Genomic DNA, 26502 nt, shown 5'->3' on the forward strand with positions numbered 1-26502 from the left:
ACTGAAGTAATTAAAAAACTATGAACGCCAATTTTATGGGTTTTTTTACCCAAGTTTTTAGAACTGCAAATTAAATTACTGTTCACCATTCCTATGACTATCAGTTTTACACATAACATCCTTGGCACAAGAGACTAAATGCAACTTTTATATTCAGAGAATCTTTACATGTTTACTAAAAACTGAATTTGAAGATACATTCTAATCTTGCATTAAGTGTTCATGCTGGGCTTTTACATTACCTAATTGTAAAACTTTCTTAATGAATTTTGTGTGTTGTGTCATGTTTAAGGCTATCTTGCCTGACCAACTGATCTTACCAGTAATGACAAAACTGTATTTTCTTAAAATAAATTCCATTTTTAAGAAACCCTCACCTGAGTTTTTAATTATACTGATTTTAAGCACTTAACGAATTACTGGCTACCTTTATTATCTAGGTATCAAACACAATTAAAACCCTAAAAATAGCAAGTAATATGGACTTCAAAGAGCCCATGAGGTAAATATGAACAATTTGTGGTTTTAATTCTAGACTGTACTTAAATCTGTAATAGGTATATTCTTAAGAATACCTTTGTAAATTCTGAATATAATTCTTGGTTGGTTTGCTGCAGTCAAATAACAGATCATTTAAATTAGCATAGACCATGGGCCTTGCTAAGAAATTAAGGATCTGAAAGAGAGGTTAGAAATGTGATAATTCTTTAGATAATTGTTATTTACTGGCAGCTACTATTCAGACACTGAATAAATATAAAACTTTTGAGTCTTTGAAGAATAATTTTTTATGACACAAACATTCAGTAATAGAACTTAATAATGAAAGGAAATATGTTTTTTAGAAATTTCATTAAGCTTTAAAAATCAAAAAATAAGGAAGTGTGCATGTATTTCCCAAGTATAATACTAAAAGACATTATTTACTATTGTACTTGGGATTTAAAAGTTTGTAAGAAACAAGTTTAAATTCACTAGGTTCAAATATGCTCCCTTATGTGGTTTAAAATTTACTGTGTGAAATAAGTTTTAAAAAAAAAAACTAAAATAAATGTACTCCCAATAAAGAATCAACACTGCTTCACACGTTTTATTTTGTCATACATTCTTCTAGAACCAGGTTCATTTTTCCAGTTTTGTAGAAAAATAGATGTTCCAGCCACCATTTACTTAACTGTCTAGTCTTTAAGACCAATCACTATGTTCCCTGGAAAGATGAATAAGTCTCATGACTGACTCATTTTCTTAAAATTCTTCAAGACAAAGAAATAACTTTTTTTTTTTTTTACTCCCAAAGCACAGTATTTCAACAACAGCAGCCAACATGGGGTTTTAGCAGCTTAACTTTACCCCCTAAATAAAGCTTTGTATCAACCAGTGATTTTACTACAAAAACACTGTCCTTGAAAGAAAGGAGTGGCAGTCAGACATCAATGCAAAACTTGGAATGATTAGGTCATAAACATGGCACTTACAAAAGGTAGCTTATGAGAATATTCCACTTAAGAAGTGGTTACTTTTCTGTTTTCTGTCCCTCCTTTGTACCCTCAAAAAAAAAAAAAAAAAGAAAAAGAAGAAAACGAAAACACTTCCTTTAAAAATTCCCCTTAAATGTAAGTCTATAAAATTTCAGAAATGCCTTGTACCCAAAACAAGTGCTTTAAAAAAAAAACAAAAACAAACAAAAAAAAAACACTTGTGCTAACAACTCTTACAATTCAGATACATGTATTTTTATAACGTCTAAGACTGCAAGAGTTCTTATGTTCAGTAGCTCTCTGGTTTAAGACGACCTCCATCTCCTTCACTTACAAAACGTTTTCTGCCCCTGTAATACAAAGAACATAAATATGAAAACAGATATAAATTTTGACTATAGTCAATTTTAAAAATTAAAAACCTTGTGTTTCCTGGTTACTCATTAAGTTTTGAAGGTTTTTATTGTTTAAAAAAAATCAATATGCCTCTCAATCTTTTCAAACAGACTTTCCCTGCTATATATCCTAGGATATGGAATATCAAATGAACTGCTAATCTCAGCAATTTTTAGTTGAATAAAAGCTTATTGAAATAAGTTCACTGTCCAAATGGAGTTACATAAAAAAAGTTAAAATATAAATGAGGGAAACATTTGCTATTTAGAAATTTAATATTTATTTCTATGTTATTAATATTTGAAAGCTAAACAGTGAGCCAAATAGGAAACAACATAATTTGGAATTATGTAAACTAGAGCTACAGCAAGCACCTATCAAATTAGCCATGTTTAAAATTAAAAAAAAAAAAATTGCAGATGTAGAAAAGCCATAACCGTATATGGAAAAATAAATCAGAATCCAATTAATTCCAGTCTATTATTAATTCCAGCCTCATTTGGGGAATTCCAGCTATTTCAAACTCAAGCGGCCTTGCTCTGTACTGTAACCACACCCTAGCTACATACAGTAACAACAACCCAGGAGGAATAGTTGACCAGCAGCCAAAAGCAATAAGTAGGAAAGAGAGCTTGGGCAGAATTAGTCCTTATTCTGACCCTAGACCAACGTAACACAGGCATTTGAGACCACACACAAATGCGCACTTCACCCAAATAAGCAGGAGGAGAGAGAGTAACAAGTCCAAGTTCTGTGGTATACACAGAAAGTGTGGGTGTCTCCTCAATTGATACTTGAGAGTAAAGCCACAATAGAGATAACCAGATAAACCTTTGAACAGAGGCTGAAAAACTTTTTAAAAAGCCAGTGCCAAGGTGCTGACCCATTTTCATACCAAGTTTACATGAAAACCAGCTATATTTTCATGAACATAAAGTCACAGACTACAATATTAGCCATGTAATTTGGCTAATTTCCCATGTAAATTTGGGAAAAAAGCAGTAAGTAGCAAGAAGTCTTGCCCAAGTTTTTACTGAGGTATACCACTTGGCACATCAATACATAAAGGGTGCCATCACCAAGTAGAAATCTACCTTTTCAAACATTTTTATCCAAGCCATTCAACTATCTTCCACCATTATCTTATCCTTCTCTCTTAATGGCTTCCACTTTCTAGAGCAAAAAACACTACCAGCAAGTATTATTCTGAGATTTAAAACACACAATACACTTAAAAATACAGAAAGCTTAGAAATTTTTTGATAAAAATTACAAAAATTTAAAATGTACATAAAACAGACCCATATAAGAAGTTCAGCTATTATTAAACTTTTATACCTGAGGTATGATCAAAAAATACAGTGAATGTTTAAATTTTAAAAAAGTTTATTACAGTAAAAGATGCATTGCCATTAATCCCCCTCAAGATACTCCCCCATCGCTTGGAAAACACTTATCTCATTGTTCTTGCCACTTTCTGAAGCAGTTCTGGAAGTCCTCTTTCGCGAGTGTCTTTAGTTGCGCTGTTGTGGCTGCCTCAATGTTCTTAATCGATTCAAAACGTTTTTCTTTCATGGTCATTTTGACTTTGGGGAAGAGCTGTAAGTCCCATGGTGCCAGATCCAATGAATAAGGTGGATGAGGACACACCATAATGTCTGTCTTTGACAGAAATTGCTGTACCAGAAGTGATGTGTGACACAGAGCATTGTCATGATGGAGGATGAAGTAAAGACATTCACAAAAGACGACTTCCAGAACTACTTCAGAAAATGGCAAGAACGATGGGATAAGTGTGTTCAAAGCAAGTGGGAAGTTTTGTTTTGTTTTGTTTTGTTTTTTTTAAGGAGAGCGCAGCTCACACTGGTCCATGAGGGGATAGAACCAGCAACCTTGGTGCTACCAGCACATGCTCTAACCAACTGAGCTAACCAGCCATCCCCGAGGGGGAGTATTTTGAAGGGGTTAACAGCAGTGTGTCTTTTATTGTATTAATTTTTTTAAACTTAAACATTCACCGTATCTTTTGATCATACCTCGTATTACATCATAAGCTTTAACAATAAAAAATTCATCAACTACTAAAGAGTCAGATCCTAGCAGCACAAATATAATACCTCCAAAGCATCACAATGTACGTGTGCGTGCACACACACACAGATGCTTTCTAGTGAGATAAAATCCAATTAGCCCCAATTCTCCATTCTATGGAGCAAAAGGAAGCAATGTAGAATACAGGAATGAGCCTAGTTCTTTGAAGCCAGAAAAAAATCTGGAATGATCCTTGGCTTCTACATCTGTGACCTTAGAAAAGAAACATTACAGCTCCGTAAGCCTCAATTTTCTCATCTTATTGGTGATAATATCTACACCGAAATAATATTAAAACTACTCAGAACAGAGCCTGATACACAGAACTGCTCCAGAAAATTAGCTCCCTTCCAGTGGCTTCATGAGGTAGTCCTGTATGGATTTATAAGGGACAAAATAAGCTTGGCCCTTGTTTTTCCATAAACTCCAACTAGATGATTCTGACTCTTGAGTGACTTCAGGGAAGACACCATTTTTCTGGACAGAGCTGGAATGATATAAAATTAGCTTAGCTTTCCTAAGCACCTAAGCCAGGATTTTATGTTAAGAAAGTAATAAAGTACCTTGAAGGACAAAGATCTCTGAGTTGTTTGGAAATTATTCCAGCCTGAAAACATTCTTCTACAAACCGCTCAAGCACAAAGTATGAATGTGGGACATCCAGATTAATGTCCGGAATTTCATTATAAATTCTCTCATAACCCTAAAACAGTGAAATTATATACAGAAATGTTAGCCCATACAAAATACATAATGCCATATAACTCATCACTGTCATCAAGCTATATTTAAGACCAAATATTCATGTAAAAGACTGAAATCACATCTGAATCTTGAAAAATACAGATAGTAGGTAGTAGTTATAGAATGTAACAGATAGTAGTTACAGACTGTTTTAATTTAAAACTGTTCTCTCAAAACATCTCCAGACATCAGATATTGGACACATTTCTTCCCCCATCACTTCTCTGTATACATTTACTACATTTCGAAAAAATAAAAGGCAAGTTAAGAACCTCACCAATATTTTAATAATAATGTATACAATTTTAAACAGGAATAATTTAAATACTTTAAAGTATAATTTGTTAAAAGTTCATGTTTCTCTCTAGATATAGAATAGAAATTATCGTATCTTAGAAACAGAACTCTTGAGGAATAACACAATCACATTTTTAAAAATACAGGTAAAAAAAACTCATTAAAGTGTTACTTTCCAACAAATGGCTGCAAAAAGGTTCAAACATAAACACTGCCATTAGGGGAAAAAAGCACCTACAGGCATACTACTAAACATACTTAAAAGAAAATTTCAATAATTCATAATCTTTATTCAATCATTATATATTTAAGGTATAAGCCTAAAAATTGTTCAAAATTAATGTTATACTTACTCTTTTCATTTGGTCTAGAGTAATGGTAGAAGATTTCCAAAGGGATTTGAATAAATCCAAAATCATCTTAAATGTATTTTCTCCAGTTGACTCCAAAACCATTATAATGGCCTAAAAATTGAATGAATGAATGAATTTTGGGTTACTAATTCATATGAGACTGCTCATAAAATGTATCAGATCCCTTTTGTCTAATATGTAATTATAATCATTATAAAAAATTTAAAACTTTCTTCCTTAAATTTTTAAAAAGATGTTTATTATTAAAGAAGCATTAAGTACCACAGTACAAAAAGGAACACTTAAATCATTCTTTGGCATGTCAAGGTAATCTTACTTCATATACTAGCTCATGGTGAAAATGAGGTACTTCCAGTTCCTTAAGGCAATGTTCAGCTTCAGATATGTCTCCAGAGAGTAAATACTCTTTCAGCAGCATATCAATCTATTAAATTCAAAAATTGAGATGTGTTAGAATTTCTGAATTTTTAAAAAATTGTGCTTTGCCTAAAGAATTTACTACTCATCTCATTACATAGTGAAATAGCAGGTTACAAACAGCTGTCTTAAGAACACATAGACTTGACATGACACTACCATAACAGAATATTTTCATAATTAAAAAGTAAATCCCCAATTTTAAATGCTTCATAACTATGAAGAAAATGCAGTGCTTCAGTGTGTCTTTAATAATCACTGAGATCTATGTGTAGACTTAAGATGTACATATTGAGTTGTGACCAGAATTCTTCAATGCTCCCTGTAAAAAGGGATCTTAAATACCACTAGAGGGCACTAACTGAAAGTCTCAAAATGAACTTTTAAAAGTGGCACAAACTCTCACTTCCATCAGGATGACTTTAATAATGCACTAGGATCCAAAAAATGAGATATCAGGACTTTACTACACAGGGTGAAGATTTACATATAGTTTCCCTTTTCTCTACAACTGAGGATTTGAAACCCGTTATCTAAAACATTCATCAGTAAGTAATTCAGCTTCCCGTTATAGCTAAAGAGGTACGGCTTGTCTTTCTTGTTCAAATTTGACAATAACATCTATGACTTCAGAGAAAAGGAGGAAAAGTTTATCAGCACAAGAACTTCAACTAGGAATGTTCCTCCCTATACACTGCCTGTTAAAATCACCTTTGCACCTAGTAGATGTTCAATGTTAACTGACTGAATAAAATAATCTCACGTATCTTCCACTTCATATTTCGTATTTCTACAATGTATTTCATCAAAGATAAAGTAAAATTTGATTAACAGAATACATCCTGATAATTTCTATTACGCTTTAGAGTAGTAAATATTTAAAGCATATTATTTGAATAAAATTTTCAGTATAAGTATACATAAATTTATTATTTAAATTGTATCACTTAGTTTTTAAACTGTTACGTAACTTAAAGTGGTTAAATGTTTCCCATCAGGTTCCATGCGTTTTGGAGAACGATAAATTCAAATACATGTAAACATTTCTAAAAGTCCTCTTTGTGTAACTCATCCTTCCATGTAAATATAAATGGATATTCAAATAATGTCAGCCTTAAACTCAAATATTGGTAGTTTTATTTCAATTTGTATCTTGACCATTTTTTGTTAATTCATGTACCATAATATAGTTTGGCAGTTTCTCAAAATATTAATTTTGGGGAGTACAGATGCTCCTCGACTTAGGATGGGGTTATGTTCCAATAAACCCACCATAAATTAAAAATATTGTTAAGTCAAAATGCATTTAATACACGTAGCCTATAGAACATCAGAGTTCAGCCTAGCCTATCTTAAATGTGCTCAGATCTTATATTAGCTTACAGTTAGGCAAAATCATCTCACTGCCACTGCCCAGCATCACAAGAAAGTATCCTGTTGCATATTTCTCTAGTCCAAGAAAAGATCAAAATTCGAAGTGCAGTTTCTACTGAATGTGTATCGCTTTCACACCATCATAAAGTGAAAAAATCAAATCATCATTAAATTGGGGACCATCTGTATTACCATCTTAACAATATTAAATCTTCTAATCCATAAACATGGGACATCTATTTAAATCTTTAATTTTTTTCAACAATGTTTTGCAGCTTTCAGTGTACAAGACTTGCATTTTTTGTTAAATTTATTCCTAAGTATTGTAACCATTTTTTATGCTATTGTAAATGTAATTGTTTTCTTGATTTCAATTCAGATCATTCAGATCATTCTAGTGTATAGAAGTATAATTGAATTTTGTACATTGATCTTTTATCCTCCCTTGCTGAATTTATTTATAATTAATAGTTAAGTTTGGTTTTTTGCTTGTTTTGTTTTTGTGTGTGTGTGGATTCATTTGGTTTTCTATACAGATCATGTCAGCTGAGAATAAAGATAGTTTTACTTCCTTTCCAATCTAGGTGCCTTTTATTTCATTTTCTTGCCAAACTGCAAGACTGTTTTTATACTCAATTTTTCTAATAATTTTTTAATTTGTTTAAAAGTTATTACAATCATGATATTACAAACACCAATTCATCTATCTTAACACATATAAAGGCAAAAGTGGTCAAAACACGAACTATAATTTAAGCTCTTTAACACTCAAACTAGATATACATATGATTAACAAATTATTAAAACAATAGTCATATGTTAAGATTGTATTCCAAAATCAGAAGCACATTAACTATAAATCTTCTAATTTTCTTAAAATCTGCATATAAGGAGATTAAATACTTTTTGTTTCTTGATATAGAGCATCCTTTTACTGCCCAAAAAAAATCTGCAAAAAATAAATCTGGCATTTAAATGTAATAAATCAATTACTTTTTCTTTTAAAGCATGCCTATAGGTAGTGAACCTCCTTACAAAAAACTACCACGCTGATCTACTCTAGTGTTCATAATTCGTAATTTATAACCTGAGACTATCTAGTTACAAATTGCTCATATGAAAATGGATATTTAATGGAAATAAGTCTTATTTCAATAATATGTGAACATTTTAAAATACCAATATAAGAAAAACACTACATGCATTTCTTCATATACAGCTTTCTTATAATTATTCATGAAAGCCCTTTTAATACAGTCCATTTTTAAGTCAGGGAAACCATACAAATTTAATAATTATACAATTATTGTATAATTTATAGCAAAAATTATATAATTCAAAGCCAAATATACAAAGATTCAATTTTCCATTTGCAGCTTTAAGACTAAACTTAATTTTTGTGCACAAAAATACCAGCTAGAGGAATACATAAAATTAAGTTAAAGCTACTACCCCATAGTTACCTCTTTAACAAGGTGATTAACAGGTTGCTGCCCACCTCCGGAGCCCCACACGCTGTCTTTGCGCTTTCCACCTTTAGACATACTCAGGAGCACAGTAGCCTTGTCCAGAGCAGCTCTACAAAAAATATTAAATACTTAAATAAATAAACTTAATTTTGACACTTGGACAGGCTTCCAGTTGACCAATTTATAAAGTTAAAAAAAAAAAAAGAAACCAAACATATTCACAAAAAGCTTTCACATAACACAAAAGCAACCTAAAATTGGAAAGTCTTTTAAAAAACTATTTTTCAAAATAAAAAGTTGGGAGCAAAAAAAAAAATTGCTTCTCATGTTAATATTCTCATAGTCTATTATAATTTTCATTCCTTGGTCAATAAAAATCTAATGTTATTACAAAATAAGTGATCAACACTGAGAAGGAACATTTCACATAAAACTAACTTTTACTTAAATCCATGCCTTCCCAAAAGTAGCCCAAAAGTAATCCCAGAAATTAACATCTACACCTGAGTAAACCTAAGACATGGCTAAGTCCAAATCTAAGTTTCTAGGAAGTTATAAAGAATCATACAGCATAACTCCCAAATATTACATTTAGCTTACAATTAATTATACCAAAGAACAAGACTGGAAAACATTATTTCTTAAGATTTCTATAGCAGATAATTAAAAAATTGGGCTCCTTTGTTAATATTATTCATCTTATTAGAATATTGCAGAATGTTAAAATCTGACGGGACTTAAAGAATACTCTAAGTCCAATCATTTTGTTTCATAAATAATGAAACTGAGGCCCAGAGAAAAGTAGTTTGACATGAAGACAGCTAATGGTTTAGCTAAAAACTCAAACTTCTGCATTATAGTACTATCCTCTTCCTATTATATCATGCCAACAATCTCTCAATTTTAACAGTAGAAAATACACACAAATGACAAATAGTTGTCCACAATGTTTGATTAATTCAAGTGTCATTTCAATAGAATCCTGTAGAATTTCCCCTATTTTGAAATTCTAAGTAGGAAAATGGATTTACTTACCTAGCCTGTACACAATCTACAGTTCCTTTATAACTATCAATATAGGTATTACATAAAATTCCATCTCCAACAGCTCTTGCAATAAACTGGCCCACCAACTGTAATAAGAACAAAAAAGCTATATTAAAAAACCAAAATCAACCTTTATAAGACACAATTACTAAATATACAAATGATGAAAATTGGCTGAACTACACTCAATACCTAAGACATGTTGGAATATTTTTTAAAATATCTATTTAGCACCTACTAGTTATGCTTGGCACAAGCGCTCACATTTTCACCTGCAAGTTAAGTACCATCAGAAAGAGGAGGGGTCACGTATGTTTTGCTCACTACTGAATCCCCAACACCTTGCACACTGCTTAGAACAGAGTATGTGATCAAAAATACTTGTTAAGTCAATGACTTAAAGTCAAGAGACACCTCTCTACTGAAACAAAATAAGACTGGTTTTCTCAAAAAACTGTTTGATTAAAGGAATTTATCTTAGAGAGAAAAGTTTGTGTAGAAATATTTATTTGAAAATACAAATATTCACAGCATTATTATAAAAATTGGAAAGCAGTGTCCAACAATAAAGGTGTGCTTAAATGGTACATACATAAGATGGTACACTATATGGTCACAGGGAAATACAGTTACCACATATTTACATTTTATAGTATAAGAAAAATCAATTACAAAATAGCACGTTCAATGTGATTCCATTTTTTATTAAAATTTAAAAAAAAAGTAAGAATATAAAAAACCGTACACTGACATATACCCCCAGAAAGTAGAATGGAAGATTTAACACCAAAATGCTAACAGTGATTATATTTGCTGGCCTTTTTGTTTTGGCTTTTATTTTTTTATAATTCTATAATGAATATGAACTTATGTAATAATTTTTTAACAGTATGGATATTGGTATTAAAAAAAAAAAGTCCATGTTTGAATCACAGATCAATCAAACCTTACAAGACTACTGTCTGTCATAGAAAGTATAATAGAAACAGCATTAGGAATTAACCTACCTACTTTACTCCTAAATTAATGTTTAAGTAAAGTGCTCCTACCTTGATTTAAAACTTTGGTCAAGTAAACAGCAATAATTTCACACATTTTCAATTTCAAACCAGAAAGTCATATTACAGTGTCAGCATGTGTTAAATCTAATAAAAGTATAAGGCTTTGAGGACAGAATCTAAACAGAAGCATACACCACGAATTTTCTCATTATTTCCCCACAAAGCTACAAAAAGGAACAGACTTATTTATGATTATTTTTATAATAAACATTAGTTAAGCAAATTTAATCTTCAATTATAACAATCTACATTTTAAAAATCCGAGCTCATCAAACAGCTTAATTACATATAACAGAATACACATACAGCAAAAAATTATGACCTAAAAGCATACAGAGCATGGGAGGGGGGTGAAGCAGGATATAGAACTATAGTATCATGAAAACTATGTTTGGCAGTAAAAAAAAGAATAGCTAGGGAAAAAGACACTAAAATGTGAGAGGGCTATCTTTGTATGGTAGGAAATATGCACCCTATTTTCCTCTCTCATCTACTAAAATTTCCTAGGAGCATGTATTATTTCTATAGTTGGAAGGGTAGTGGGGGCAAGAGAATGAACAAAAGAAAGTCATACAAACCTGTGGTGCTCTAGGAGTATCCAATGCTAATTCAGGTAGATCTTTCAACAATTTATCAAATGATTTCTCTACATCATTTGTGCTCATTACTGTCCCACAAAGGTCAGAAAGTAGCTTAGATGTCATTTCTCTATGACTAGCCTTTCCCTCCAATGCCAAGGACACTGCCAACACTGGTACTCCACTTTTCATTTCACCAAGGTTTAAATCTCTTAGCATTTCCTAGTCAAAAAAAAAGTATGTCAATAGTCAATATACTTTATTTTTTCTAAATAAATCAAGATTTTATTTATCTATCCTTCTCTCCCCCCTTTGAAAATGATCCGAGAAGCAGTCATATTTTGAGAGATTGGATAAAAACACCTTACTCTGCACATAAATTTCATAGTAACCCACTTTGTCAAGCTTTAACTGTCTGAACATCACTCAACCAAGAATGTTGAATTATACCTAAAATAGTTTATTAAACACATATTACTAAGTTTGTTGTTAGAAGATAACTAACCCTCTGACCCTATCTATTAATATTTCTAGGAATATTGTTTTATGAGCATTTAGAGATTTACTTCACATCATCATAAGCTGTTTATATTCTACTTCTCTTCAGAGCTTTGTCTTCACATAAAAATGTACTTTATACTTTCATATTAAATTTAATATGAGATCATACATCATTGTTTTTAAGTGGAATTATTGTTTTAAATACTGGGATAAAGCACAATTTCCTATTAAAAATATAATAGCAGCAGCTATTACTTATTGACCACTTATAATGTATCAGGCATTATTAACAGCCACTTTATTTTATATAATACACAAAACAACCCTCTGAGGGAGAGATTATCACCATACTCATCATACACAAAGCACAGAAAAATTAAGTCTTTGCCAAGGGCACACAGCTGGAGTGGCCAAGTTGGAAGTGGAATATAGCAGTTTGACCCTACAGGCTAAATTCTAACTAAGTTACTTAGAGTACCTTCCTTTAGAGTCAACATTTTCGCAGACTATTTAAATCATGGTATACTACTAAGAGGGTGCCAGAACTATTTTCACAGGCACCTAACTTGTGTCCTTGTTAGTAGTCGCTTCCCAGTCGATTTCATCTGCCTGGACGATGCTTGAACAGCTAATTCATTGCCTGTAAACACAATATTCCTCCTTCCCAGAAAACCTACCTACCCTGGCAAACTCCTAACCATCCTTAGACATCTCAGAATCATCTCTTCTATTACTCTCCATTTTATGCTTCCATAACAGTCTGCTCATAGTACTACTCAGTTAATAAACACATAACATACTATTGGTCCCATGCTAGGTAGATTAAGGTTTCAAAAGTCTCTGCCTCCATAGGTCTGAGTTAAATTCTTTCTATATAATAGAATGTTTCATACTATATTTTAATAATGTTTATATATCATTTCTCTCACTTCACTGAGCTTCAAAAGAGCAGGAGTAACCTATTACAAATTTCTCTACATGGTATGCACTGAACAAATATTTGTTTTATATTCAAATTGTACAAATCCAAACATATCAAACCTCACGTTATCAGACAAACCAAGAAAGGCCAGTCTGAATTAAAAGAATCTAAATTATAAGTCTTCTAAAGAATCGCAATTTTAATACTTTAAGTCAGTAATCCTAATAAATAGACCAATAATTTTATTTTACCTTTTTAGATTTGCTTTATGAACAATTCATAACACAGTAAATGATTACTGTAACAAATTATCACATTTGTTCTCTTGCTTTCACACACATTCCTTTCGAAATCTTTATTTGTGTTCTTTTTCTTGGACAAAGTACAAAGATAAATTTTATCCTAACCCTGAGCACCGAATCGAATGTCAAAAAAAATGGAACCAAGTCAGGCATTTTTAACTAGAATCCCTGAAGAGGCTTCAGAAGTTCCATAAATGCCTTGAAATTGTTAAAATTATATTTTATAAACTATCAATTATAAAAATGTTATAGTTATAAAAATTATCAAAATCTTGTGTTGTGCCATTTCTCAAGGAAGGAAATGGCACATAGCCCTCATCTGATCCAAAACAGGTACGAACTGGTCCAAACTTATGACATTGTACTCCATTTCTTAGTTAGAAATTCATTTATGCAAAAGAAAAAAACTTATTCGGCAATCCAAGATCACTCTAGATATGATGTTTGGCTTTTAATAGTGTTTTCTCTCCTATATGAAATAAATTATACTTGCAACTTTAAACCTACCGCAACTTCATTAGTATCTCCATGCTCAAAATATTCCTGTATGATTGGTGTTAAAGTCTTCTCAAATGCCGTTTCATCCAAAGGCAAAACTACAGTTTCGTAAACACAGTTCTCCTGAGGGGTGGGGGGGGGGTGGGGGGTGATGGGAGGAGGAGAAAGAGTTACAAATTAAAGAACAAAATAGTCAGATAAACTGAAATTGTTTTAGAATTTTATATTTCAACTGGTTAGTAATCCCAATTCAGGGCAAGGAGACTTACTACATGCTTTGATCACTTACATTATAGAAAAATGGAATTTGTCTCTCTTCTGAATACAATAAATATATAGATTGGAATCCCTAACCACAACAAATATATGACTTGCTCCCAATCCCCCATTCTTCTGTTAATTCTTTATAGCTCTCACAAAACCAATCTTTCAGTGACCAAAAAGCTTTAAGATGGCTTCCTATCATACCTAGTATTTTCATTAAAACTTCACTTTTGAAAAAAATGAAGCAGGAACCAAAGCTTCCATGATTAGTATTACCATAATGGAAGTCTATAACAAAAAAATCTATGTTGCAGTGACTAAAAATTCCCTAAGGAAAAGCACTATAAAACTGAAATTTCAAAAAGAAGTAAGATTAATGTCCATTAATCTTCTATCCCCACTTCCTCTGCAAAAAAGCCCTGAAATGTTTATACGCAACGTGTGACTGGCTTCAGTCTAACAACATACACTTGAAAGACTGTATTAAAATTAGAATATTTAGCAAAGATTCTATGGTATTTGAATCCTACTGGTTTTAAAATATGTTTTTTCACATTCTTTTAGAAATATTCCTATGTCCGACTATTAGCTAAAATAGTTAAGTGCATACACAATAAAAACAATCTAATATATACCCTCATATATCCTGACTAAAATTTTCATCACCACATCTTATTTTATACAGAGAGTACTTTATCCAGGGCTATGCGGGGTGAGAAGGAACAGATATAACAGGAAGAGTAAATGGAGGTAAAGAATCAAATAAGATTCATGAGTTCTTAATTATTGAAGTTGGTAAAGCTGGAAGATGAATACAAGCAGGTTCATTATACTATTCTACTATGATAAAAGTTAGAAATTTTCCAGTAAAAAAAAATATACACAAATTCACTGTAAAGTCTATTAAAAATTTACTTTCTCAGCACTGTTGCTAGAAAAAAGATCCACATTTCAAATTTACCATAGTTATCATCCTAAACAGTAATATTTAAAAAGAGCTTAATATCTATAACTCTTTTACGATGTTCAAAAGAATGTTCTTCTTAATTCTCATTACTATAGAAACTATATTAACGCAAAAGAATTTACTGAAAAATAGTTAACTTGATAATCCTAAGTGAACTTGCAAAGATCCACTTTTGACTCACTTCAGAAACCAACTGAAAGTTATGCATACGTTACTATTAATTAACTTGGTTTCCTAATCCAAAATTAACCTAAAGTCTGAAGGTACTGAGTGTATATATAACTTACATACATATACTAATGTGCGTGTATATATACATATATATAAAATCATAAGTTATATATATATATGCACATTAGTTTATATACGCACTATATAATCATACATGACTTGACAAGTTATAGATAGAGACTATATGATTTGACAAACATATGAATAAACTACAAACATGAGATCAAAAAAGTTTTTAAGTATTTAACTATATATTAAAACAAGAAAAAACACTGATACCTGGTCATCATCATAGTTAGGATCTTTCACATCCACCTCCTCCACATCATATACCTGCCCAGGTGTCCCCCAGACACCTTTGCCTCCTGCACCACCTGTAAAAGTTTAGAATCAAAGTAAAGGGCACAAAGTTCATAGTTCAATAGATCTTAATTACAATCTGAAATAACTCTAGAAGTTCCAATGTCAATTAAAATAATAGCTAAAAAACTTTTTTAATTTCTATGTTACCTTTTTTCCAGCTGCGAGTTATACTTTAAACTTCTTTTTATTCAGATCACTGCTTATTCAGTAATGATATTATATATTTTATAATTTACTTCAAAAACATCAAGTTGAAATAGCTTATAAAGTTAAAACTAAAAAGGCAGCTGCTTTAAAATAAAAGCAAAAAACAAAACAAACGAAAAATAGCTATATCAGTGACTTCAAAGCAGGTGATATTACAGTTTAGCTCTAAATTTTATTTGATATTTCTTGAGATCAAAACAAAAAAGAAATATGTTGAGCCAGTAAGATGTGGCATAGAAAATTTAACAAGGGAGAAAATCATTTAACAAAGAAGCACCGTAACCACCATCTAATGTTTTAAGGTCAAATACACATTAGATATAAAAGTACACATTAAACTATACTTTGCAACTAGCAATATTTACAAATAACTGTTATTTAAGCATTAACAGCATTATTTCTCTCTACATCTATGTACAAACCAACCAAAAGAAGTCTAACAATTCCAACTTTCAAAGTTGCTTTTCTACATAAACTTATTGAAATGTTTTTATAAGGCTCAATATATTGAATTATTTTTAAAGAAGTTGACAGTATCACCAATATTTTTTTGGAGCTTTTTATTTTATACCACCTAGAGTATAATCCTTGCGACCAGAGCAAAACAGAATCTGAGAACTAGGTTCAATTTTGATCCAACCAATGGCTGTAGAGCTAATTCAGTAAGAAAAACAAGTTTGAACAGATCACAAAAACATTTTACAAAAATCCTAGGCTAGAAATTGAAGCTCCCACCATTCAGAAGCTGGTGAAATCTCTAAATTGTAGCAAAATCCTACTACCGACAAAAGCTGACAGATCCCTCATTCATCAAATATTTAAGTACCTACATTGCTAGTCAGTACTCCAGGCACTGGAGATACAACAGTGAAACAGACCATTCCACTCCAGTACCCAAAGTAGATAGAGCTAAAGAGAATCCATAACCAGATCTATGAAATCATTAAAATTCTGATCCAAATATTACCAAATTTATATTTATCATGTATTCTTCACAATGAACACAATTAGATTCAGTAAACAATACATATGATGAAATTTCCGACCTTATTTCTTTCTAACAAAGTTAGAGAGTATATGAACAATTCATAACCGATGTACAAAACATCGGTGTGTATTTTGCTGGAAATAATAAAGTTCTGCTCAAGAAAACTAAATCTTTTCAAACAATAAGAAAGGCTCAACTTAAAGAAAAAGTGGGATGATCCTCAGATTATTACTATGTAAAAATAAATACAAATCATAAACCTTGTTTTCATTGTTTAAATTTCTCTCATTCCTAGAAGAAGGAAATTGTAGTACAAGAACCAGACAACATTTGTTTCCATTTGTTTCTTTGGATATGGTATATACCAACCTTTCTTTGGTAGTCCCCGTCCTTTCCCAGATCTGGACCGCCTATCTAGCAACCTTCCCTTTGGACTGGTTGGTACAGTTACTCCACTTCTCAGGGCTTCGCTTCCATTATCACTGACTGAATCGCCTCTGCCAGAGTCCCGGGATGAGTTTTTCCGTAGTCGCCTTTTTGCCTTGGCATTAATTCTAGCTTCATTAATGGAGGATGCCGAAATCCAATTTCCATTTATCTCGTTTTTTATATCCTCAGTCCCAGCATTTTCTTCATCGCCAGAAAAGAGAGAGTCGCTTAAGTTATCAGGATCTTAAAGAGGAAAATGAAGAAAGAAAATTATAAGTATTTTAACCATCTCGTTATACCAGTTATGGCCATAAATTATATTAAGTTGAATCACATGAAATTACCATTTTTGTAAGTCAGTAACAGTCACATATTGGCAATTTCATATGGTTCAATCTAATAAATGACTAGACAAGATTACTTTTCACTTTATCATGGAAAAGTAAACTAAGGCACTGAATGTTAATGAACTAAATTTACTGAAAGCATGTTATCTGACGTATTTAGATCCTAAAATCTGTATTAATATAAATACCAAATATAAAAATTTTTAGACTTTTATGAGCTAAGAGAGTTAAGCAGTTGGAGATAGTAAGAAAAGACTAAGGATCTTGAGAGAAGAAAGATAAACTAATATTTATAGAATGCCGACTATTATTATCAAGTACTGTGTTGATTGGCACTTTGTCATTTACCCACAAGTGTGAGAACTATTACATCATTTATACAGAAAAGGAAACTATGGCTGAAAGTATTTAAACTTGCCAAACATATCTCATGATTAATTACAGCTACTTAGGGAATATTACTAATCTGAAGAGCCTAAAAGGCGTTTGTCAAATAAGTGATCCCATATGATTACTGAACTGTTCACTGCTTTCAAAAATAAAGCTTGCTTTCAAAGCCATCATCTCAAAGTCCTAATTCATCTCTCCAAAATTGTCTCATACTACTTAACCATCTTCCAATTTATATAAGATTTGTATATTATCCCCTAAAAGACAGCAATGTATTTGGAGTTCCCAATGGTCACCTGTTCAGAATGTCAGCCTCCCTGCTCTTTTCAGTTACCAACATCCTTTAGGCTCAAGTCTAAAGCTCAAGTCCTAAAACTTTCCTAACAATTCTAGCTATAACAACACTAATGCTCACACACCACTCATTAACCACACCACAGAAATTACTTTATTTCTTTTTAGATAATCTTGCTTTTCCAAGTAAGACTCAAAAGAGGAAATGCACTTCTTTTTATCTTCAGCACCAAGTAAAGTATTCCTCATACTATCGACTCAAATGTCTGTGGAGATCAAATGACATAGACACTTGGCTTTGCTCTGAAAACTTTTTAAGTCAGAAAGCTACTAAATTAGTTCTCACTAGGCCAGAGTTTTCTTCATTATGGCTCTAACTCAAGTCAGAGTTGAATCCCTCAGATGGTTTTAAATATTCCTAAATGTAATTAGGATGTGTCAAGTCTATAAGCGTGTTCTTTAACATGTTTTACCACAATATGTTGAAACTAAAAAAAATTTAAATCAACCTTTAAAAAGCACAGATGTGTTAAAATCTTTACAATTCTTGACAAAAAGTAATCAAAAAACATTAAATAGAGTCAAATGACTTCATTAGTCTCTTAAATATTAGTATCCATGCCTTCTGTCTTCAAACCATTCACCAAACTGCATGGAGACTAATTTTCTAAAACATGCCCCATTGAAAACCATTTGAAGGTATTCCCATTAGGTCAAAATAAAGTGTAAACTCATTACATTGTAGCTTAAGGTCCTTCATGATCTTGCCCCCGCTTATGTCACCAGAATAATTGCTGACCACTCCCACATTCAAATGGCCAGAGCTCGGACTTGGTGCAATTGGCAGGGAATCATGACATGCTAGTATGTGACCATTACTGACCTACTGACCTAGTAGTGGGAATTTGTTTGGTGAAGAATACAGAATATACAGTGTTTCCCTGAAAATAAGACCTAGCTGGACCATCAGCTCTAATGCGTCTTTTGGAGCAAAAATTAATATAAGACCCGATTGTATATTATAGTAAAAGAAGACCGGGTCTTATATTAATTTTTGCTCCAAAAGACGCATTAGAGCTGATGGTCCAGCTAGGTCTTACACTTCCCACACTTAAGTTTTTTTTCTATTCTAGTATCTTTTTAAATACATTTCTATACATATGCAGCAGTAGACATATCTAGGCATATTTTATATATCTGACAATTAAGTTCGCGAATTTATTGCAACGCTGTTGCTAACCTTTTTTGATATCAGAGGGATTATTCATTATGAATTTGTACCAACTGGAAAGTTAACCAAGTTTACTATGTGGAAGTGCTGAAAAGGCTGTGTGAAAAAGTTAGACGAAAACTACCTGACCTTTTCGCCAACAATTCATGGCTCTTGCATCACAATGCACCAGCTCACACGGCACTGTCTGTGAGGGAGTTTTTAGCCAGTAAACAAATAACTGTATTGAAACACCCTCCCTACTCACCTGATCTGGCCCCCAGTGACTTCTTTCTTTACCCAAAGATAAAGGAAACATTGAAAGGAAGACATTTTGATGACATTCAGGACATCAAGGATAATAACAATGACAGCTCTGATGGCCATTCCAGAAAAAGAGTTCCAAAATTGCTTTGAAGGGTGGACTAGGTGCTGGCGTCGGTGCATAGCTTCCTAAGGGGAGTACTTCAAAGGTGACTATAGTGATATTCAGCAATGAGGTATGTAGCACTTTTTCTAGGATGAATTCGTGAACTTAATTGTCATACCTCATATATTAGACCTTATAATTTTCAATCCATGTCTTTTTATAGCAATTGCTCTTTTATATTTTGCTATTCATACTCACCTAAGTTTTGGGGTTCCATAACCACTATTGATCTGACTTTGAGAAAACCAAATTAAAAAAATAAAAAACCTGAGGACAGAATGTGGCGAATTCAAATTTTTCTGGGTACTAATTCCCTTTTTCTGCATTCTCTGACAGCTGATTAGTCACCAATCCAACTTACATTACCACAGTACCAGATAAGCACATTTTCAAGTACTGGTCATTGAGTGGCAGAATTAGAATTAATTATATTAGCACATTTTCATTTGTTACATACATAACATGTGCTATGGACACATGCACTATATCTTACTTAATCCCAACAATAAACCTAGAGAGAAGATACTTATACCTCATTTTTAAACATGAGGAAAATGAAGGTCATAGCAAATAACTTACTTCCCCAAAGTAACAAAGTTGGTAAGAGTAGCAGTTAGAATTAGTACACTAGTCTATCTGACTTGGATATTTGTTACAGGAAGAATTTATTGCAAAGAAGGTCTGTCTTAGGGCCATCCAAGTATTGAAGAACTATAAGATTTTTAAGGCAGTACTGGGAAGAAAACCTCTCACTATTCAGAATATCTCAAAATCCTAATTAACTCTCTATAAAGATTATTCTGAAAGCTAAAAATACATTTTAAGTTGTCTGACGTTAATTAGAATTTGGACATCTATTTCAAAAACCATCTTTATGATTAATAACGTGCTACGTAAGCATTATGGAAAACTAAGAGAAAATACCCATAGGTAATTTATAAAATATAAATTACTAGTTAGGAAAGATAGCAAAGATACTTTGTTTACCTTGTAGAAATAGTTTACCTTGTAGAAATCACTGACTCGTGAAAATATTAATGAGCAGGTGCACTATTCTACATTCTGCATGATATAGTTTATTACAAATAGTGGAGAATAAGAATGTATGGAATGTAAAAGCATAGGCAGAAAAATAAGGACGTGTAATGAATTTCTATTAAAGTAAGAATCACAAACTTGATTTTATAAATAAGATGAATCTATTTTCTTATAGCACAAATAAAACAGTTCTTAAAGTAAAGAAGGTTTTAATATCATGCCTTCACAAAATCTGGTATGGCCTGAAACTTGCTCATTAGACAGTTAAGGTTCAAGATATTAATACTTACCTGTGGGGTTTACATTCAGTATCTGCTCATTTTCTACATCCATTGTTTCTTAATTTCACTTGCACTGATTAAATTACCAGATGAAAGTCTTCCTTTGGTATCTATTTCTTTAAAAAGAAAAAAAGTTTCAGTATTTTCCAAATTGATATAATTAAGATAAGTTCAATTTACTTAACCACACTGTAAAAAAAAAATGTTTAATCATCACATAATTCTATTTTTTTAAACAGTTCACTTTACTTTGAAACACAGCTTCAATATTTGGTTTCAATCTTCTTGAGAAGTTTATCTATATCCAAAAAAATGCCCACATTTCTGGATGTGCCACATTACCCCTTTAAGTTGGAATAAAAGATATTGCTATACATGTTTATTTCAAGTTATTTGAGTATATACACGCTCCAAATTTTTCAGGAATAACAGGCCTCATAATTAAATTGATATACATAAATATTGGATAGTTTGCTACCAATGAATTATAAGTACTACAAAATGCAAACACCACAGTTTTGGTTAATAAAGAGTATCACAATTGTGTTATTTTTCGCACTAGAACATATCTGAAGGCAGATCTATCTGCCACTTCACCACCTAGGTATCTATAATTACTGCTTTAAGACTTTGAGATGGGGAGAAATTTTTTAAATCAGTGTTTTCCATAACAAGAGTATTATTTTTATAATCTGAAAAATCTATTCCTTTTTTTAAAAATAAACCTTACCTATTTTAAAAAGGAATAAGTACAATGACATTAGCATCAAAATATTTTAGACTTCGGTTTCAAAATGGCTTAAAAATTATTAATGCTGGAAGGTTTTGATGAAATCAGTTACCTTTTAAATAATTTGTGATATAAATCCAATGTTATTTGAAACAAAGACTATCAAAACATATTTTCAGGAGAACTATCTCTAGAAGGTGTAACCAAATGATTTCAGAATCTCTCTGGAAGTATTTTTCAAATAGCGGTTTATAATACTTAAGTATTTATCTATTTAAGTCATATAGGTTAGATTAAGTCCTTCCAGTAATTTACAATCATTTCACTAGCAGTGTGCTCCTCTCTTTATATGCACAAATGAAAATGACTAATGAACTACAGAAAAGTACATCTTTCTCACAGAATATAACCAACTGTTAGATGTCATTTTAGAATTATTATATACGATGCCTCCTGGGACTCAAAGGTGTCCCTCCTGAGGACTCAAACTCAGGAGTCCTCAACTCAAACTTCAGTTTGAGTTCCTCCCTCACTTTTAAATTCAATATATACTATTTTAACATAAGTTCATCACCCTTTCCTCCAGAAAAGGATATTATTTTGTAAAAAATAAACACACCTTATGTTAAAATGATAAACTTTTTAATATGACATACCATATTTTGCCATGTATAATGCACTCCTGTGTATAATGTGCACCCAACATTTTGGGCCCAAACTTTCAGGGGGGAAAAAATCTTTCATTTTAATTTTTTTAATTCAAATTTTTATTTGTTTACCTTCAGATACTTGTTTTCTGTGTTATAAAGGAATTTTAGCATTTATTTTTAAACATATTATAGTACAAGAAATTTTATGCAACAAATAATTACAAAACACAAGAACAGATACAAGGTACAAGAAATTTTATGTACCAGTAACAAATATATGATATTTATCCATCATAGAAGGCTTCGTCATTGAAAGTTTGTCTTAAGTTCAACAAAACCGATTATTTGCATATAGATATTGTTATTGATTTCTAGAGTTACACTTTTAACTTATAAGCATAAATGAAATTAAAAACATTTATACAGATACAGAATTAGTACTACACTTGTACAAGGTACATCCTTATTTTTCTCTCACAAATTTGGGCAAAAAAGTGTGCATTATACATGGCAAAATACGGTAATCCTTGGTCTACTAAGATGCTACCACACTGCTTCAGAAATTAACAAAATGGTGACATCACTCTAATTCTATTCAGAATAAACAGACATATGATATTTAAAGATATTTATATAGAGTCACAATTTGCACCAACTCTGGATTTGGGGGGGGGGAAGAACCTTAAAAACATATGCACCTAGGTATATGAACAAATAGTTGGCAAACCTCAACATTGAGAGTCCTCCATGGCTGAAAATGCCGGATCTGTTTCATTTCAATTACAGTAAAGTGAAAATGTTATATAATGTGTGTATGAGGTTTTTACACTACAGTTACATTAAAAAGTTCATACTTGATGCAAGTATAATCTTTTGAGAAAATACTTCTGCAGAACCTAGCTAATAAAGGAAATGAAGTGATTATAACTGGTTTACAAAGCCCTTTATAATTCAAAATGAATTTCACATGCATTATTTCATATACCTCTCAGAACAGTCTTGAGCTAGGTACCCCACCGTGCACACAAAACAGATTCAGAGAAGGTAGGTAATCTGTCCAGAGAGACAGCTGCTCATTGGAAAAGCCAGGATTAAAAACCTAGACCTTCTAGATCCAGGTCTGTTTGCACAAGTTCAATACAAGATTTTAGTATCCCACAGGAAGATTCTTTTTAAGGTTAACAGAGAAAAGCTTATTAAAACATAAGACTCCTACTGTTATATAAAAATTTTAAATACTGCTTCCCAAACATTAAAAATAACATTTGTTTTAAACTGTTATACAGAAGACATTCAGTTGGGCAAAGAAAATGACCAGGTAATGATTATTACCTATAACTCACCAAGTTTGTTTTTATTAAGTAATCATAAAATAGCCATCTGTGTCTTCAGGCAATGATAACGCAATCAAGAACTCAGTCACACTTGAGAGCATCACAGAAGTTTTAAGAGTTTAGATAATGATAAAGGTATGTTCCATATTTTAACTTGCTTCAAAGTAGGGGGGTTTTTATCCAGTTTACTTAACAACCCTTAAAATTTTTGCCCCAAACTTCAGAAAACGTAAAGTAAAAAATCTGAATTCCACATCCTTCATACTAAACGACAAAATTAATTTGCAGTAAGAAAACAAAACTATACATGTTAGACAAAATTAAGGCTGAAATTAAACATTGTTCTCATTTCTCAAAAGTTTCACAGAAACATTCAATCAGAAGTATTCAACAGCCATGCCATTCCCTTAAAAAGCCTCACCCTCCCCCACCCCCCAAAAAAATCCATTTCCTGAAATATACCTGATAAACCCTCTGACAATTTTTGGAGTCAAGGGTAGTCCACATGTTAACTAGAAAATTATTTGTATTCATTCCAGAGTTACAATCACAGTTAATTAGCAACTTAAAATCAACTGAAATTATTTAGCCACAACGATTCAAAATTGAGCACTACAGAAAATATCAGTGTCATTTATTTATGCACTCCTAGCAACTTATTTTTATTACAACAGAAAAAAAATCAAAATATAATTCAAAGATGCCTGCTGAGATATTAAGGAATTTAATAAACTTATAATGAGGGAAACTTAAGGCCATAAATACCAATAATTACATTTAGAACATATCTGCAGTGGTTCCTTTTTAAAAAAAAAAAAAGTATACGGTGGTTTCCTAAAAAGCCTTACATTAGCAAGAAAGCCAAAATACTAAAACTCAACAGTGAAAATACAAGTAAAAACAGGCAGTGGTCCCCCCCCCCCACAAACGAAGCTGCATTTTTAATCGTTTTAATCATCTATGGTAGATAGTACACCGTTGCTGGCTCCGTAGCCAGTTGTCTCAAGGACACCCGGAGACCAGCGATACTGACGCCGCAGACCCTTCTGCAGCTCTTGTAAAAAGAAATTAAAAACCCTCACCGTGTACACTGCAGCACCAAATTGACAAATGCAGCAGACACAGCATGCATTTCACAGAAAGGGGGCTCCCGTCCTGTCTTTGTTTTCTCCGGGAGATTTCATTTAAACTAGAAAAAGACCATCCTTTGCCGGAGGAGGGGCGCGGCGAAGTTAGCGCTGGGCCGAGCGGCGGGCACGTGTCCGCCTCCCAGCGCCCGACGGAGCGCGCGCGGCCCCAGCCGGAGCGGCCGGGCCTGCTTCCCCGCCGCCGACGCAGGCCCGACCGGCCCTCGAGGGGTGTTGGGCCGGGCCTGGGCTCCAGGACACCGGCAGGCGCAGGGCCTGGGTCTGGGCAGCCCCGGCCGGGGGGCGCCTCTTCAGTGGGCCCCCAAGGAGGCCAGGGGGGCGGGGCGGGCGCAAACCTTCCTCGCAAGATTTCAGTCAGGCCAGAAACGCGCCTCCCAACGTCCCCCACCCCAAATAAAAATGAAACCTAGGCCTTCGCGGGGACGAGGAGGAGGACCTCGCCGAGGAGCGCCCCGCGCGCCCGGCTAAGCGGGGAGGGGGTCCGGGAGGAGGCGGGCCCGCGCCGCCGCGCTCCGGGCCCGAGCCTCGAAGGCGGGAACCGGGGCCGGTTCTCCGTAGCCCGGGGCGTTGGGGCCGACGCAGCTGGGCCTGCGGGGCTCGAAGGAGGTGGCCGGACCCCCGCCCGCGGACCTGGACCTGGCCAGCCGGGGCCACGGCCTCCACGCCCCCTCCCCCTCCCAACGTGCGTCTGGCTCCGAGGAGAGACCGGGGCTTGGGGAGAGGGCGCAGTCGTCCCCAGCGTGCGAGCCGCGCCGCAGGTACTGACCCCTCGGACCGCCGCCGCCGCCGTTCGCCCAAGTCCCTGGTCCACCGGCCTAACCCCAGTCCTCAGCCTCTACGCCGCCTCTGAGAGTCTCTGCCCCTCTCGCTCTGTTTGTTTTTGTTTTGTTCTACCCAGTAACACGGGGGCGAGAGGCCGGCGTTTATTGGCCGAGCAGAGGAGGCCGGCTGGCCAATCGTGGAGGTAGAGCGGGAGCTGCGGAGGAAAAGGGAGGGAAGTGAAACGTGGACAGCTGGGCAGGGGCGCAGGAAGGCGCATGCGCGTCTGGCTCCCTGGATTCGCCCGAGTGGGAGCTGGGCTGGCAGCCCGAGTAGGGGGAGGTTGGGAGGCGCCGTGGGATGGAAGCGTGGGCGAAAGGGCAGTTCCTTGGGGTGGAAACTAGGCTGAGACTACTTTGACATGCTCACCTATTCCCTTCACACGGCAGTCAGCAAACTCGGCTAAAGTACTTTAAGGCTTTGGGCTTCCTGAGGTTCCCTGCCTCCAAAGCGGGACACTCCTCGGGAATACCCTTAATCTTTACAATTCCTTCTCTAGCTGGCCCCTGATCACTTCTTGGTTCCTACAGTGTGCACACTCCGTGTTAAGGACTATCTCAGCAAATGCTGTCAACCGTTTGAGATGGAAATCACTCCCATTTCATAGATGAGGAAACACCCAAAAACTCTTTGAAGTCCCTTTACTAATCATAACTAATCAGGCCACAGGGCTTCAAATTCACACACACCCGACTCCAAGGCTGCGTTTCTCAACCATGACTATAATTTCCTTATTGAAATTTCTGCCTCCCGTGGCTGTTCTGTCTTTTCCTCATGGCTGTGTTCTCTTTAGCTAGTATTTTCCTCTCATTCTTCCTAGTTCCCTATCCCCT

The 26502-nt window shown here is 33.9% G+C and overlaps 1 protein-coding gene across 2 annotated transcripts; it reads right to left on the reverse strand.

Moving 5' to 3' along the window:
• Nucleotides 1-1063: 1063 nt before the first annotated feature.
• On the reverse strand, nt 1064-25893 carry PDCD4 (programmed cell death 4). 2 transcript variants are annotated; one of them, XM_074339072.1, is made up of 13 exons: nt 25617-25707; nt 24785-24907; nt 20998-21104; nt 16939-17241; nt 15291-15385; nt 13559-13672; nt 11327-11548; nt 9676-9773; nt 8635-8749; nt 5697-5804; nt 5360-5470; nt 4529-4668; nt 1064-1828 (listed from the first exon to the last, which is right to left on the reverse strand). In XM_074339072.1, the coding sequence occupies exons 3-13, from the start codon at nt 21038-21040 to the stop codon at nt 1768-1770; spliced, it is 1410 nt and encodes a 469-aa protein (XP_074195173.1). In that variant the 5' UTR covers nt 21041-21104; nt 24785-24907; nt 25617-25707; the 3' UTR covers nt 1064-1767. The 2 variants fall into 2 exon arrangements, with proteins under 2 accessions (XP_074195173.1, XP_019580674.1); XM_019725115.2 differs by lacking the exon at nt 24785-24907 and having other exon boundaries at nt 25617-25893.
• Between the last annotated feature and the right edge of the window lie 609 nt (nt 25894-26502).

This window comes from Rhinolophus sinicus, linkage group LG07 (genome assembly GCF_036562045.2).
Source record: "Rhinolophus sinicus isolate RSC01 linkage group LG07, ASM3656204v1, whole genome shotgun sequence".
Classification (NCBI taxonomy): domain Eukaryota; kingdom Metazoa; phylum Chordata; class Mammalia; order Chiroptera; family Rhinolophidae; genus Rhinolophus; species Rhinolophus sinicus.

Excerpts from the sequence above, each read along its gene's own strand:
- PDCD4 (XM_019725115.2), bottom strand. The coding sequence starts at position 21,040 with ATGGATGTAGAAAATGAGCAGATACTGAATGTAAACCCCACAG. Across the intron at positions 5,471-5,696 it reads ACCATGAGCTAGTATATGAA|GCCATTATAATGGTTTTGGA; the intron begins GTAAGATTACCT and ends TTCAATTTTTAG. Across the intron at positions 4,669-5,359 it reads CTCTAGACCAAATGAAAAGA|GGTTATGAGAGAATTTATAA; the intron begins GTAAGTATAACA and ends TCACTGTTTTAG.